The 16331-nt window shown below is 37.0% G+C and overlaps 1 protein-coding gene across 36 annotated transcripts in view; it reads right to left on the bottom strand.

Annotated features, from left to right (window-relative positions):
* Nucleotides 1–16331, bottom strand: part of KMT2C (lysine methyltransferase 2C) — a 203131-nt gene that overhangs the window by 91722 nt on the left and 95078 nt on the right. For 35 of the 36 annotated variants that reach the window (XM_075144199.1, XM_075144194.1, XM_075144189.1 and 32 more), the window contains 3 exons: nt 2821–2983; nt 1956–2127; nt 40–154 (listed from right to left, as the gene is read on the bottom strand). In XM_075144199.1, coding sequence (XP_075000300.1) covers nt 40–154; nt 1956–2127; nt 2821–2983 — 450 coding nt within the window. Of the gene's footprint in view, nt 1–39; nt 155–1160; nt 1180–1955; nt 2128–2820; nt 2984–16331 lie in introns of those variants that run through there. The other variant, XM_075144214.1, reaches the window with a different exon arrangement.

The raw sequence follows: 16331 nt of genomic DNA, 5'->3' as shown, positions 1-16331 counted from the left end.
TATAATGACAAGAAATTATTCTGAAACCTTTCAACTTACTTTACATTTCCAACCATTTGTTGGTACAGCGTCCATAACTGGTTGTAGACAGAAAGTATGATAGCCTTTGTCGCATGTATCACACACCAGCATCTTGTTGTCTTCCCCAGAATGTCTAAGAAAAGTAACAAGTGGTTAAAAAAATTATTTAAACAAGCTGTAACAAAAAAATCTATTTAATGAAAAGTCTAAAAAGGACGACACATAGCTGAGCATATGAAAGTATATGAATACCACTTACAAATAGCTCCAAAGACAATGCCCTCAAATTCATATTTAAGAATGAATTAAGACCACTATGCTTACTTTAACAAGTGCTGAGCCTGTGCAACCATTGCGACTTTTAGAAATCGGCCCACTTTCATTTACACACGTGTAGGCAGATTTAATGGCCCTTCTATACTGAAATCAGTTCAAAATCTGAAATACATACTTTATTTCTTTCTGAAAAGAACATGCAATTGTACTTGTTCCTATAAACAGTCTAACTGTATTTTTTCCAAAGAAGAAAACGAGCCATCACCTCTGACTACCAGAGCTCCTACAATGTCAACCAATATGACAAACATTAAAGGAAGAGATTTCAATTTTCCTACAATCACGTATTACAGAGCTCCACCACAAGTTTCAGTGATAAAATAAATTTGCAGAGAGCAAGATAAATAGTTTGGTAATATCTAAAGGCATTGTGTTCTGCCTTAGTTCAAATAAATTAATTCATTCAATAAGTATGCAACAAGATTTGCCTGGATAAAGCTTCACAGTATATGGCATTACACATACCAGATACTACTTCATTACCTGAGGGACCCAATATTTTATAAAACAGTAAATGCTCTCTCTTTGCATGGAGATATGCTTAAAATGCTATTCTTCAACACTGGCATAAAACTGCCATACTGCATAAAGTAATAGGTGTGAAAACATCACATTTTCTTCTACTTTTCCACTAGAGAGAGGGTTTGTTAGCAAATACTGTAATTATCTAGTACGCGCTTCACTATTATGATTTCACTGCTGGCATTTGCTATCAGCTGCATGTGATCAGGGAACAATCTTCTTTAAAGTGGGTGAATTTGAATGCTAGCAAATGCTTGGAAAACAGCAAAGCACTGACTGACCAGGTACATGAGGCAGTAGTGAAGTAGCTTTTTTCCTTCATGCTGTCCCAGCTGATCTGACTAAAGCTGAACAAAACTCTTATTTCTTTTCTAGTAAGCCCTTTAAAACAAAACAAGCAATCAAAAGAACCCTGCGGTGTCCATCAAATTAGGTTATATGAAAACAAGTGTACAAGCGGTCAGAGTTTTCTAAGTGAACCCTTATAATATCGCAACAATTTTGTTTCGTTGTTTCAGTATTTGTTTGGTGTAACAACGCAATCATGGTCACTCAAGTCACTTTTTTCTTTGCTCAACTAAGTCATGTTTTTGTTTTCATAATGACTCATTAACTGCCTCAGAAAGATACTACGCAATAGAAAAGAGGGCCTAAAGCAGGGGACCTACCCAGTATGTGGTACACGCACAGCTGAAACGTCAGCTGAGTAAGAGCACAGGTTCCCAGACATTTAACATTAAACTACGTTAAACTAATTTGTTAATTTGGTAAATTTTGAGAAAAATCCGCCTGTATAAAAGGAGGAAGAAGTCAGACAGTTCTTCTGCTCTCCAGAACCTGTCAAGATAATGGCAGCTCTGGGGGTATAATGTACAGGAGTTCCAGCTCGGCTCTTTTAGAAGACAGTTCCCAACACAAGGGTTTGTTCAGCTACTTAATAGAATATCATAACAGATATATCTGGGCAAATAATCTACACTTTTTGGAAAAAAGAATAGTTAATAAAATAGATGTTTTAAAATCACAGTACATAAATCTCACACCGTCCTCCTCCACGTACTTCAGGTCTCACTTACTTGCAGTTCTGGCACACTTTGCAATCAGGACACTGCCAACCTGCTCTTTTTAAAGGTGTAACTTGTATGTCCAGGCACATCCCATGGTAGTGCTGGCCACAGGTAGTACAAAAAAGTTGATCTAAAAGGTCTCCAGGGCTGTCGCACACTGCACAATTTGCTTCTTCCTTTGCTACAAAGCAATCATTTTTTCAATTATTATTTCATTCAAAGTTACGAACAAGTCAAGGAACCCAATGAAGCCAAAAAATTCTTTAGTAGTTCTTATGCATACAAAACTTGATCATTTTTATGAAATTCAAATTTAATTAATATACTTAGCAACTACTCCTTTCATTTGGTTTTCTGATATACCTAACTAATCTTCTCTTAACAAGAGTACATTCATTTAAAACCTTAATAAAGTCTTACCAAAATAAACAGTTTTATTCTCCTCAAGACAAAATTGTGAGCTTTAGAACCAACTCTTCTTTGGAACAAGTACAAAATAAAGCTCCTAACGGATCTAAACCTATTATTTAGCTGAAGTGTTTGCAGTATGGTTGTTCTAACTTGAGTTAGGGCAAGTAAGCAAGCCTATTGATTTGAACTAAAACCTGACGGAAGACAAGCCTTATGAGTAAACCCTTCCCGTGTTCTGTCATTAAAAAAAAGAAAAATACTAACTTTGCTATGCACCACTGTCAGTCTTTAAAAACAGAAGAGTATGAACTTGCATCTTTCTCACACCTGATCATATGTGAATTCTTGGGTACGTGAACTGGGAAAATAGGTCTAAGCAAATGCACTCTTAAGCTGATCCTAGCACAGCGCATTTTTCATAAAACCTGGTACTAATTGTGTCATTTGAATACCGCGTACTTACATCTTTCAGGAGCCTGATCAATATGGTCTGGACAAAGGAGGGACAAGTTACTGAAATCCTGAAATGTGCCTGCTCCAGCAGCACAGGGGTAATGGTACATCTGGGTACATTTCTCTTCACAGCATTTGATAGTGGCTCCAAGGTGCTTACAATATGCACATCGCTGAAAAACAAACATAACAAATAGTTCAAAAACTATTTTTTCTTGTCATTTTTCAGCCAGATCTGTTCCCCAGCCTCATTTAACAGACAAACACCTCAACCACAGAAGGGTGTAAATACTGAGGAGAAGGAAACTAGTGGCTGCGACTATGTCTTTCAGTGGCACTCCCAGATCTTTCCAACTTACAATGTTTAACAAAACCCACTCTAAATGCACTCTGATGACCGGGCTTCTTCTTGTCACAGAAAAGCATTTTTCTTCTGTATGTTATCTAACTTGAGCTATGCCTTCAGTAAAGATGATTGGAGACTTATTCTGAGTAATAAAGGCAGACCACACTATGCTGACAATAGGTTATAACTAAAAACCACATAGCTCTGTAAGTTGTAATGTAAAACTGCAGACACTGCAATCAGAAATGCAAATGGAAATGAAATACCATGTTCTACCAAAAATCTTATTGACATTATAAAATTCTCTCTGGGATGATAATGCATTATATAACCTAGCACTTTCTTCTCATCTCTTCCTTCAAGGCTACACAAATATCATCACCAAACTTCGAGAACTCATAAATAAGCATAATTATTATTACAGACCATAATCATATTTGTGAAGAAATAATTGCTCAGAAAGAACTACCCAATAACCCTCCAGTTCTCTAGTCAAGAGGGAATAGATTCCATCAGCTTGCTTGTAAAGTATCACCCACTCCTTTCTGATTCAGTTAATGAGTCTTTTTTCTTTCTTGGATTCATTACAGTCCCTGCTGCACTGTAACATGCTTTTGCACTTTTTCACCAAGGCAACAATACTTTTTAAGGCTAGAGCACAGCACTGTAAGATTTGGAGTAAACTTCAGAAAAAACAGGTCAGTGGCTCACAGGAAGGCATACATAACATACAGCAACAACTGAGCTCGGCGACTCTCGTTTTTCATAATAAAAATATAATACTAACACTGGTATGTTTGATTACTAGCTCAAGTGTCAAGTAACAGCCAAATATGAACATATACCAAATCAAAGAAAAGTTACATACTGCATCTGCTTAATTCTTAGAATACAGACGATATTTATTACCATAATTCTTTTGTGTTTCAAAGCCTGGCATGAAATTAGGCATGAAATAGTGCTACTACAAGTCCACAGATATCAAAACCAGCCCATACAAAAATACAAATCACAAAGCTGTCTGTGTTAACAGCTACATTGATATTCTTAAAACCAGATAAAAATAACGTCTTCAGCAAAATATCTGCAAGCACCACAACTCATGGACAAGAGAAAGAAAAAATATTAGTTTACGCTAAACACAACTGCAGTGTAAAAACATAAAATACTTTGGCACAGAAATAAAAGTGTGTCACTAAGGATAGCTACTGCCATGTTTCTGTGCTGCAATGCTTAGTCTAGTCTTCAGATCTCCAAGACATCTCACTCCTAGCCATATGTCTAAAGACCTACTGACAGTATGGAAAAGATGTACTTCACTAGCCAAAATGCAGAGGAGAGGAGAGGGGACAAGATAAGCAAAGAATAACATGGAGTTCCTGAAGTAAGTGAAGAAGGCAGCAATAGTAATTACATTTAAGGACTGCCAACAAAACCAGTGTCATGCAAGAAACTTGTTTTAGGAAACAACATATTCAGTAAACACTCACTGAGGATGCTGTAAAAGGTGAATCCTGAACTTCAGATGTGAAATCATGAAAATATAGCCCAAAGCCTCCACCTTCACGAACTGCAGCTGCACATTAAACAGCATTCAACCCACCGCACTATTTTGTACTTGACACTCCTACAGCCTATTGAGATGGCCCAGATTATAGCTAAGGCCCAACTCTTACAGGCCACACATTTTTCAAAGGTATTACTTGGTAAGAAACAGTAGGAATGGGAACTTAGGGGAGCTAAGGTCCAAAACCTGTCCCTCAAGAAAGCATTCAACAGAGACTTCATTGGATCCCATAATTAACCCTTAAGAATTATCTAATCGGGAAAGAAAATTATGAAAGAACTGCAAGCCCTCAAAGAATCCAACATTTACTAAAAGCTGGGAATAATGGATTAAATAGCAATATAAATGGCATTTTTAAACATCACATTTGTTTTTTAAAACCACCAATCAACAATGGTACATAACAAATGTAAAACCAGAATATACCTTTTACCAAATGCTATATGACTAAATGATGAAATCATTAGAAATAAGCAAACTACAGGATTACTGCAAGCCTTGAAAAATGTTGATGTTGATTTAAGGAACCATATAAAGATGCTGGAAGAAAAATGGAAGCCCAAATTACACTTAATTGAACCCTTCAAACCCATCTGCTAAACTGCACTGGCAATGAAAAGCATTTGGCAGCTAAAACACACACTTTAAAAACAATGTGGTATATATCATCCGAAGCAAATAAAAAGCACAGAATATCAACATTTGCTGAATTTATAAGAGAGATAAAGCAGTCTGAAGAAACAAATGCCCAAAGGGATTTTTCTGGCAACAGCTGTTGATGAGAAGAGTTACTTTTCCAGGACTAGAAGCCAACGCTTCTCTGAAACCAGGCCACATGCTATGACCCTAGAAGAACAAGTATGCAGCTATTACAATTAATTGACCTTCACGAAGAAAGCAAGGATGTGAACAGCAAAAGTATATTAATTTAAAAAAATAATTAAAAGCTCTGCTAAATAAACTCAGTAACAAATACTACTTTACTACTGTATTACTAAAATATGTCAGAACAGTAGGAGGTGGAAGGAAGGAATGAATCATATTGCCCATGAAATGCAAGTGTCTTTACTACGAGGACAGTAAGAGACAGAATGGAGTCTTCCATTTCATTAGCATGAGCACAAAATAAGGTGTTATGCGAAGGGGGTGGAAGCTAAATCCAAGTATTCAAAGGGTAGCTATAGGAAAATGGCAAGCTGTCAAAGCAAGCCAAACACTGTTTTGTTCATGGATCAAATAATTTTACAGTCCTGTTCTACAGAAAAAACTTTACAAGGTGTCAGAAAGCTAGAGAGATAGTTCATTACTTATTCATAGTACATTCAATAAAATAAATGTCACTAAAGCAGAGTCAGCAGACTATTTTTCTACTCAAAAAGTCCTTCATTGGTTACCGACTGTTTTCTTCAGCAAGCTCCTAGTGCACTCGCCCATGGCAAGAAAGCTCTGATCCCATCCATGCTTCTGCTACTTCTTACTATTGTAATTTCCGTGACTTAAAACAGTCCACACCTCCTTCCACTTGGTCCTTTTCACCTTTTTCTTTTACATCTGATTTTTTTTCATACAGAGAGAAAAGGATCTCATTTTTAAAAGCAAATCATAGAATCATAGAATGGTTTGGGATGGAAGGGACCTTAAAGATCATCTAGTTCCAACCCCCCTGCCATAGGCAGGGACATCTTCCAACTTGATCAGGTTGCTCTAAGCCCCATCCAACCTGGCCTTGAACACTTCCAGGGATGGGCATCCACAACTTCTCTGGGCAACCTGTTCCAGTGCCTCACCACCCTCACAGGGAAGAATTTCTTCCTTACAGCTAATCTAAATCCACTCTCAGTTTAAAGCCATTACCCCTTGGCCTATCACTACAGCCCCTTGGAAAAAGTCCCTCTCCAGCTTTCTTGTAGGCCCCTTCAGGTACTGGAAGGCTGCTATAAGGTCTCCCCAGAGCCTTCTCTTCTCCAGGCTGAACAACCCAACTCTCTCAGCCTTTCCTCATAGGACAGGCGTTCCATCCCTCTGATCATCTTCGTGGCCCTCCTCTGGACTTGCTCCAACAGGTCCATGCCCTTCTTACGTTGGGGGCCCCAGAGCTCGACGCAGTACTGCAGATGGGGTCTCACAAGAGTGGACTAGAGGGGGAGAATCACCTCCCTCGACCTGCTGGCCACACTTCTTTTGATGCAGCCCAGGATACAGTTGGTTTTCTGGGCTGCAAGCACACATGGCCAGGTCACGTTGAGCTCCTCATCAACCAACACCCCCAAGTCCTTCTCCTCAGGGCTGCTCTCAATCCATTCTTCTCCCAGCCTGTATTTGTGCTTGGGATTGCCCCGACCCATGTGCAGGACCTTGTACTTGGCCTTGTTGAACTTCATGAGGTTCACACAGGCCCATCTCTCAAGTCTCTCAAGGTCCCTCTGGATGGCATCCCCTTCCCTCCAGCGCGTCAACCGCACAACACTGCTTGGTGTTGTCAGCAATCGCACTGTCCGTGTTGCTGACAAAGATGTTAAACACCGCGCTCTTTCAAATTTCATTTTAAAATCCCCTTTATTCACTAATCCCATTGGATCAAATATAACATTGTTACACAAATACAGTGAAAGAGGAAGAACTAAGTGAATTAACAGAAAACATAACAAAACCTGATCAATCCCCTCCTCTCTTTTCTAGTTGTATGGCAGTACATCCTCCATGAAATAGAGTAGCAGAAACCACACAGAAAATTTCCAGGAAGACAAAAACTCGTACTGCCATGCTAGAATCATAACTACACCAAAATCAACTGAACAAAAAGGTTAGTTTCGCCTGTGGCTTGGAAGCTCAGCTGAACATCACAAATGCTACTGGCTTTAATGGAAACAGATGGCCAAACTGTAAGATGGTGACAAGAGAAGCAGCTTACTGTTTATATCTTTCTAACCTTCCTACATGATTTAAAAAAAAATTTTGACAAAAGATGTATTCCAACTTTACATCAACCTTCCTGCTGCTCCATACTTTGAAGTACTCCAAAACACAGTGCAAGTTCAAATGAAGAAAAGATGCCTGTGTTTATGATAACGTAAGATTTTATCCAGATATTACTAAGAACAAACCAGAGGTCATATTTTATCATTATTTTATTGCCCTTAGAATTACTTTATAGTATTACTGTCTCAGCAACTGGACAAGTAACAACCCTTAGGAGACAGACATTAAAGAAGGGCTAAAACATGGACTTTGAATAAATACTTAGTTGCGACCTGATTAGTACAATAAAGTTAAATGTTAGTATTAGGTATTGCAAAATGTTTTTTAAGCAAAATGACAAAAGGTTTTTACTGATTATGAACTTATTTAGCTTTAAAAAGGTCAGCCAACAAAACCTATGATAACAATAAGCAATTTTAATTTTATGGTAGTGTACCCAGAAATGCACACAAGCCATATGTCCTCAGTTAAAAAATTTAATGTATTACCTGTAAGAACAAATTTCAGACTGTTTAGCTACTGAAAACTGCTATCATACAAACTTGCAACTGCACCTTAACATCCTGTCATTAATGAGACCGCAAAGAAATTTTCGTATAAACAGTGATTAATGAAATATGTTCTCTGGTAGTTCTGATAGTTTTCATTGATTACTCCATCATCTAGAAAAAGCTTTCTATTGCTTATAGACGCTGATCACCATTAGCACCTCTAATGTTATATACACTGTTTTAAGTACCATAAAGCATTTAAGAGCACAATGCAGTAAGGTGGCAACACAAAAAGAATTAATGGCTTTCAATGGAACTACTGATTAGAAAAGGTACTAAATAACACGCATTTCCAGGAGTACTGGAAATTACCTTCTAATTTTTTAATTCTGTATTAATCATGTTACGAATTTGGGAATTACTTAGATTTATAACAAGCAAATGTTATAAATCAGAGATATGTTATTTTTGTTCCTCAATCCTTAACGCATACCAAAATTGAAGAAATTAAAATTTAGATTTCTCTCTTATAACTGTAATTTCAAATTATAATGTTCTTAACAGGAACAGCATGTATTAAAACTTTACTATAGTGTCCGCTTCATATTCTGAGTGCTCTGAAGTTTAAAAAAAAAAAATCAAAAAAAAAATATCAGTTGTAGAAATAAACTATCAAGTTTTGCTTCTAAAACTATATGAAAAAACACGGACAACCAGAAGAGATGCAATTTGGCCAAGCTCAACACATGACTGAGAAAGACAGTCTTCTAATGCAGAATTCTTGACTAAGATACTCCATCTGTCCATAATCTGCCCAGTTATCTATACAGGAATAAGAAGCAAACGTAGGAAGATACAAATGATGATGACTAACACTACTATCAGTGACTCAACACATGTAATCAACGTAGAAAGCAAAAGCCGCTTTAAGTGTGGAGATTTCAGGCTCTCTACAAGTCACTACTTTGTTCCTCCTTTCCACCAGTTGCCTCTTTTTTTCACCTTTATAAAGAATTACATTAAACAAATGGTGTTGATATCAAGGCATTTAAAAATTGGGACAATAAAGCATCCGTGTTTTGCAGGGGTGTTTTTCGTAATAGTTGTGATAGGTTAATAACCTGTAAGAAGCAATTTTGCTAAGGGAGATCATATTTTTTATTTGAAACCTGAAATAGGTTGAGGAAAACATGCAAACCTTATGGCGCACAAATTCTTCCCCACATAATCTGAAATGTTCCCAAAGCCTGTCTATTCAGAAGCTCCACAGAAGGGTTTATGTGCCTTGAAGTTGTATTCTCCTCATCATTACATAACGTAGTGGAATAACTGCATGCATATGATTTCCTCCACAGACTCTGCCTTTGCTGCTTTTTTCACACTTCTGTGAGGAAAACCATTTTTTTTATTCACCTCCTTACTGTCTATGAGATTTAGGATAATGTAAATGTTTTGAGTGAGTCTAAGCTTTCCCACAGCTAACAACCAACTATTCCCTTTATTCTCATCTAACATCCACCGTGACAGAAGGGCACTCACGAGCCTGTTGTTTAGTTAGCATGTCAACAATGAGAAGGTCAATAATGTTTAATGTAATTTAAATTGTGATTATTAGGCTTCAGCATCAGCAACTTCAAGACAAACAAGGCAAGAACAGAAATCATCAGCTTTGGTTTAAGGCTGCTTTTTGGCAGGCTCAGAAAACAGACTATTGTGCCAGTTCTATTTGATTCATGCTCGGAAGGTCTTAAGAAGTATGTGTAGACATTTCTTTTTGTTGGCAGAGCACAGTGAGCCACAAATTATTGGAGGCTTGAAAAAAAATAATTTGGGGAAACATTGCTACATGCTTGTTGTTTAATGATCTTCTCTAGGCATCTGTTGCTGGTCATTGCAGAAGATACTGGGATGAAGTCAACTTTCTGTTTAATCTAGCACAGCTCCTATGTTCCTAAATCACATATAAGGATTCTGAAGTGGCTTAAGCATTCTATAGGTTATGTCTATGCTACAGATCCTCTGTAGCTACAGCTAGGCTGGCATAATGACATTTATGAAGCCATTTAACAGAAATCCAGCGAAAGGAGAATTTACTGCTGATACAATCACATTGTGCTTCCAAACGACGCAAGGCTTGAGACGAGGACATCTAAACTTGAGGCTCTAAATTTTGTGTCTATATATGCACCAAGTGTTTAAGCTTACACTTAATAGAGACTTAGTCATTTTATGGAATTTACTGCATCGCAATTCAATTGACCAAACAGTGGGTGTCCATTTTCAGGCTCCATAGACAATACTGGCCAGACCTCTACTGCCTATAATTGGAATTTAAACACAGCTCATAGGTAGACATGTCCACAGAGAGGTCTAAATTTAGATGACAGTCTTGAGCTGAAGCCTGCCTAAAACATGTTGACAGAAGTTCTCCATTGGTAACACAGGTAAGTCCACACCAAAGGTTTTGTCAGTGTGGCACTATCCATGAAGGGATGTAAATGGGTACTGCTTACAAGGACTTCCATATAAATTCTACTCTATTGATATAAGTTTTGTGAATGATAAAAACTTGGGCTAAAGCTTCACATAACACATGCCTAAATTATCTTAAATACTTTTGGGACACTTAGTCAAAACTTTCCAGCCATTTCTGAGAATAGAAAAGTCAGTAAAGAAAACATTTTGCTCATCTTAAAAACAACCTCACTCACAGGGCTTGAAATTTGGCAGGAATTTTAGTGTGCAAGATGCAACTTTTGCCCTTACCCTGCAGATCTATCCAGATGTGACCAAGCTTGAGAAAACTACTTTTTTAACGTAAAACACTTCCAAAACTTTGTCAGTGGAAAATGACAGAAAAATCTACTCTCATTGATCATGACTGATTCTCTCCAATTAATAGCACTGATCAGACTATGTGTACCTTCTGCAAAGATTGCTTCAGTATGACAAGGATTAGAGAGAGGAAGTCTGTAATAAATACTCTAAGCCTAAGCACAATAAGCCACTGGAATGGAAAGCAGACATCCCTAAGGCTCTTGATACTACTGTCACTTAAATCGTCTGGGGAATGAGAGTATCCAGTACACAGGCAGATGGACAAATATGGGTCAAAGAGACAAAAAGGACTAACTACACTGCGTGAATGAGTCTGATGAGACTGGGAGGAGAAACCATGGACTGAGATGGAAGCTGAGGGCCAATTAACTAAAACTGGGCACTAAAATTGGATAAAGAGCTGAGGGAACTGATGTCCTAAGACATTGGAAATTGTGAAGGGACAGATCTCAAAAGGAACCTGGGGAAAAGGGAATAGAAAAGTTAAGGAGATGGGATGCACGAAGAACAAGGAAGAGTGGAAGTGGCTAAAAAAATCAACTTGAACAAAAAGAAGTCTGAGGCAACTGAAATTGGATGAAGACTACAAGCAGGTAAATACGCTGTCCTCTTGACTCCTAGTGCTATATCGCTATCACTTAGCCAGCTCAAATAGGAGAGGTCTATATGTAGCCATAAAGGTTTTAAACCTGCAGTTTGCAAGGTCTGCCTCTTCCTTTTTTTCCCTGGCGCAAGAAAATTATATAGTCAGACAATTACAAGGTCTGACACACATACACAGAGACACAGATAAAGGAATGAACAGACACACATATGCACAACTCTAACTATGTATGTACATTAAAACACAAAGAGGATTGCAGATCAAACATGGATTTAGTGATAAAATAGACCTCTTAAAAGAAGTCTGTGCATTAAAGAAACCTGTTACTTCTAGGACTGAGCTTAATTTGTAGAGGGGAAAAAAGTATGTATTGAAAAAAGTTGTGGATTGCTTGGGGGAGAAAAAACCACTTAGTTATGGCAACTGAATGATGACGTGCGAAACAGACTTAGTTTCACTTCTTTCATAGAGCTCCTTTATGGAGAAGCAGGGCACTAAGTAAAATTTTTCTTAAGTTTTTTTAGTACTTAACCTTACTTTTAAAAGCCTGGGGTTTTTTTTCCCCCTAAAAATAGTGTCTTGATTTCTACATAGATTATATACTCACAACTCCAACAGAGTGAAGAAAGAACTGCAACATCAGCGCAACTTTTTAAGTAAATCTGAGTATTTTTGAAACTTTTTCAATTTGCCATCCAAATTAGCAGATATTTTTACATTAAAAAAAAAAAATTCCACTTCTCTTGGGGAAAACGGAGCCCAAGATGCATAAAAAGGCCACATAAATCTGCTATTTGGAAAAATTTATAGACAGGTTATTCACATATTTATTATAGTAGAAACAGCATAGAAAAACTCATGCGGAAATGAGTAATTCTTTCCTTTCAGCAGTATTTGAATAGTCTACATACCTACACGTTGAACAACAATTAAAAAATGTAACATGGAAGAGATTTTTACTAAGACAGCAATGTCCATCCTGTGGACTGAACTAGGCACTAGCTGTTATGCATGTGATCATACAATTAAAGACTGAATAATCAGGCATAGGCACAAAGGATATTAATTGTGTGCAAATTATATTAATTGTGTGCAGACAACCTGTCTTCTGGCACGTCCTAACTTTGTGTGTTTGATTTTATAGTCTTAATAATGTGGGTTTTTTAAGAAAAATGTTGTAGATATATTAACTAGGTTTAACAGAAAGTTAATGTCAGCAAGTGTCACTACATATACTCAATGATATGCCTAATTTACAAGGTAATAGTAGGGATGGGGTGACAAGGAACTCTGGATTACGTACAGACATAAAAAAATACAAGAATTTCCTGCCTTTAATACCTTCCTCATTAGTGAGCACCTCCTTAGTATTCCTTCCCCACTGACTGCAATCAGTACCTTATTGTTCATAATTCCTATTTCCTTGGCTGTTCCTAAATTGCGCTCTCCAAATGGCACAGAGTCATCGTAAACAAAATCCTACATCTTCAGTTCACTAATTTTTGTAAATTGAGCTCAAATAAAGCAATTAGATGGCATACTTTGAAACTACCAGCTTGAAACATTAATATAATTTCTTTTCTAATAAAAGCTTCACATGTTTTATCTGGCTGGGGCTTTTAGTTTTTTTTCAATTTGACTAAATTAGTCACTTACACATATTTCTCCCATTCCTCCTCCCAAAACATGGTATCCCCAAACATTACATATCCTTTTTTTTTAATTCACTAGCTACTGAAATAAACAAATAAGCCCCTTGTCTTTCATCCTATTCCATCACGGACATTCCTTGGGCAAGCATCATGAAGCGTGACGTCTTGACCTAGAATTTAAAATCCTGAATTTACTGGTCAAACATTTAGCAGGTAATTCAACTGTTGTTCTGGGGGTTGGGGAGGGGAGGATAAGAAGGGCCTGTTCGTTTCGTTTTGCAGCATGCTGCCTCAGTAGCTTGTGAAGAAAAAAGCTGCCAAATTTTGTAATGAATTCCACAGAACATTAAGTCTGATGCTTAGCAGAAGCCATAACTGTTAAGTAAATTATATCCTTTTGATGAATACCCTTATTTGAAAACAACATTGATTCTTCTAACCCTTTAGCAGTGTCCCAAAACAGATGTGCACAACTGCAAATTCTGTTTGCTTTCAGGTTTACGAAGTGTGATGACATTTTTACAATCATGCATGAGCCCTTTTACCCAAGAGTAAAATAAAACACAATAATTCTTCACCATCTGTTTGTTAATTTTGCATTCATTTAACTTTGCATTTTAAACTAATAATCATTTTCTTATAATATAGTTTGTTCCATTGGTAGAAATTACAGCTGTTCAATTAAAAAAAATGGTTTGTAACAGTATACAGTTTTCCTCTAAATACTTCCATTGCTCTTAATTATAGAGATATTAGTGCCACCGAATGGAAAAAACTGCCAGGAAATAGTGTTATGTTTTATATGTCACAGATTCCCTTAGTAAATGTACATATTTACTTCTGTTCCAGCACCAATTCCCACCTGGTCTCTTTTACGTTAAAATTCCTTTTCTCCACTACAAGATTCTGTGTGGTTTTTAATGCTGCTATGTATAACAGGCTTCTTGCACTCTTGAATGAGTAAGGTACAAACATATGAAGCTTCTGTTTCATATGTAATATATAGACAAACGAAGCACAGCCCTATTTCTTCACAATGCTTTTCCTTAATCTCTAATGACAAGCCATGGAGGTTTTGATACCTGGTTACAGCTAAACTAGGACTAGAATAATGTCCTAAAAGCTTTTTCTCACAATGTTTACAGTAAAATGGGGAAATCCCATTCCTTTATCAACAGTAAAACTGCATTGAAATAATATGAATAATACATCAGAACTAGTGAAGGGGAATTAATTTGGGTCAACAGAAGACATGGGCTTGGAGAAAGAGCAGGAGCCAGCCTGAGATTCTGAGAGTTGTATTTTGGATTCTGTGTTACGCTGTGGTCTACAGACCAGGCTGTAAGTCCACAGCGAGGTTACAAGTCCTGAACATAGACTGTCCACATGCTAACACAGTGAAAAGTCTACTTCATTGTGGTTCCTAGGCTTAATAATCATAATAATCTACAAATAAACTCTTCAAGAGACACAGGCTGCTCAGCTAATTCATGTGCGTGGTCCAGTAGTATTAGGGAGATTGTTCAGATGGTTCAATCACTGTTTTCTAAAACCAATTTTATCTGATGGCATGGAAATCTTAGCATCAGATGATCATCCTAATTCTGTGGTAGTGTTAAGATAACAATGCTGTCACAGTACTAGGATGAATACTTTACTAAAAACACCCATAAGGCAAGAGATGGTTTACCACAAAATTGATTTATTTCAATTAAAGGAGTTCAGCGAAGGCTGAAAAACACCAAACTGGTGCATAAGACTATAACAGCGCACTCACCTACAGAAATGAACTTCTAGAAGTATCAAACACAACAGGCTCACATAAAATTGAGAATGGAAGTACAACCATACATTACTGTGATGCTCAGCTTCTAGTCTTACAAGCATCTTTAGTATTTTGACCTTTTAGTTTCTCAGATGAGTGAGCATTGCTGCCAGGTCCGACCTTTACTGAGGATTTATCCATCACAATATTTTACATCTGACAGAAAGCAAACATTCTGGAGGTGCCCAAGGCACATTCTGATGTGATGGATGCAGAACGGTAACAGTCTTCCCAACAATTCACCATCTATTTCAAGTTACTCTCATTAAAAAAAACTCACCTGGTATGACATTTGGAAAACCTGAACCTCTTACCTATTCAACATATCAAATCCATTTACTTTTTGGAAAATGAGCATTTTCCTCACAAAGCTCAAAGAATGATGATAGCAACTGAACTGCTTTTTTCTATTATTTCTCTAGAAGTCTCTATTTGCTTTTAAAGGTTTATGATTTGTCAACACATCTCCCTGGAAATACCATACAAATAACACCTAATATTGCCATAACAACCTGCAGTAATTGAAAGGAAAAAAAAAATACCAGTATTTGCTTGGATATTTGACAGCAGTTTATTTAGATCCAGATTCACTATTTACTCTGCAGAATCTGCCACTCTTCCTAGTTCTTTGCAAGGCAATTTCATACAAAAGCAGAGTGGGGGAAATTTTTTTAAACAGAAGGAAATATTATTTCATTAATTAAAAATTGGAAGTGAGAAGGCTAGCTGTGGAAATACCTGCAGTGTTATAAAAAAACCTGTCTAGATTGCAAATTGAATACATGTATTCTCATTGTATCTGAAATGAAACCATGCCACAGCACTGTATGTAGGGTGTATCAAGTTGTTTCACCAATGTTAGATGCTCCAAGAAAGCAACTATTTATTTATTTCATAACAGCTACTTCCTTCCCTCCTGATGTACTGAAAAGGAACATGACATCTTTGAAGGAATACATTAATATCACGGAAGAAAAAACACACCAGCAAAAAAGCTTATGGGAAGTGTTGATTTGAGAACATGCCACTTCATCAGTTCTTTAATTAATATTATTAAATAGGATACTTATTATTAATATTAATCATGTGTATGATTCACAGAATATCTACAAGTTCATTACAGGCAGCACACCTACACTTCTCTGCCTACTTTTTATTCCCAGATCAGATCTGCAGAATGGAGGGGACAATTATATAAATGAAACTAAACCTATTAATT

This window comes from Calonectris borealis, chromosome 2 (genome assembly GCF_964195595.1).
Source record: "Calonectris borealis chromosome 2, bCalBor7.hap1.2, whole genome shotgun sequence".
Lineage (NCBI taxonomy): Eukaryota > Metazoa > Chordata > Aves > Procellariiformes > Procellariidae > Calonectris > Calonectris borealis.
The sequence above is the reverse complement of the archived record's forward strand: the minus strand, read 5'-3'. Positions and strand labels throughout refer to the sequence as shown.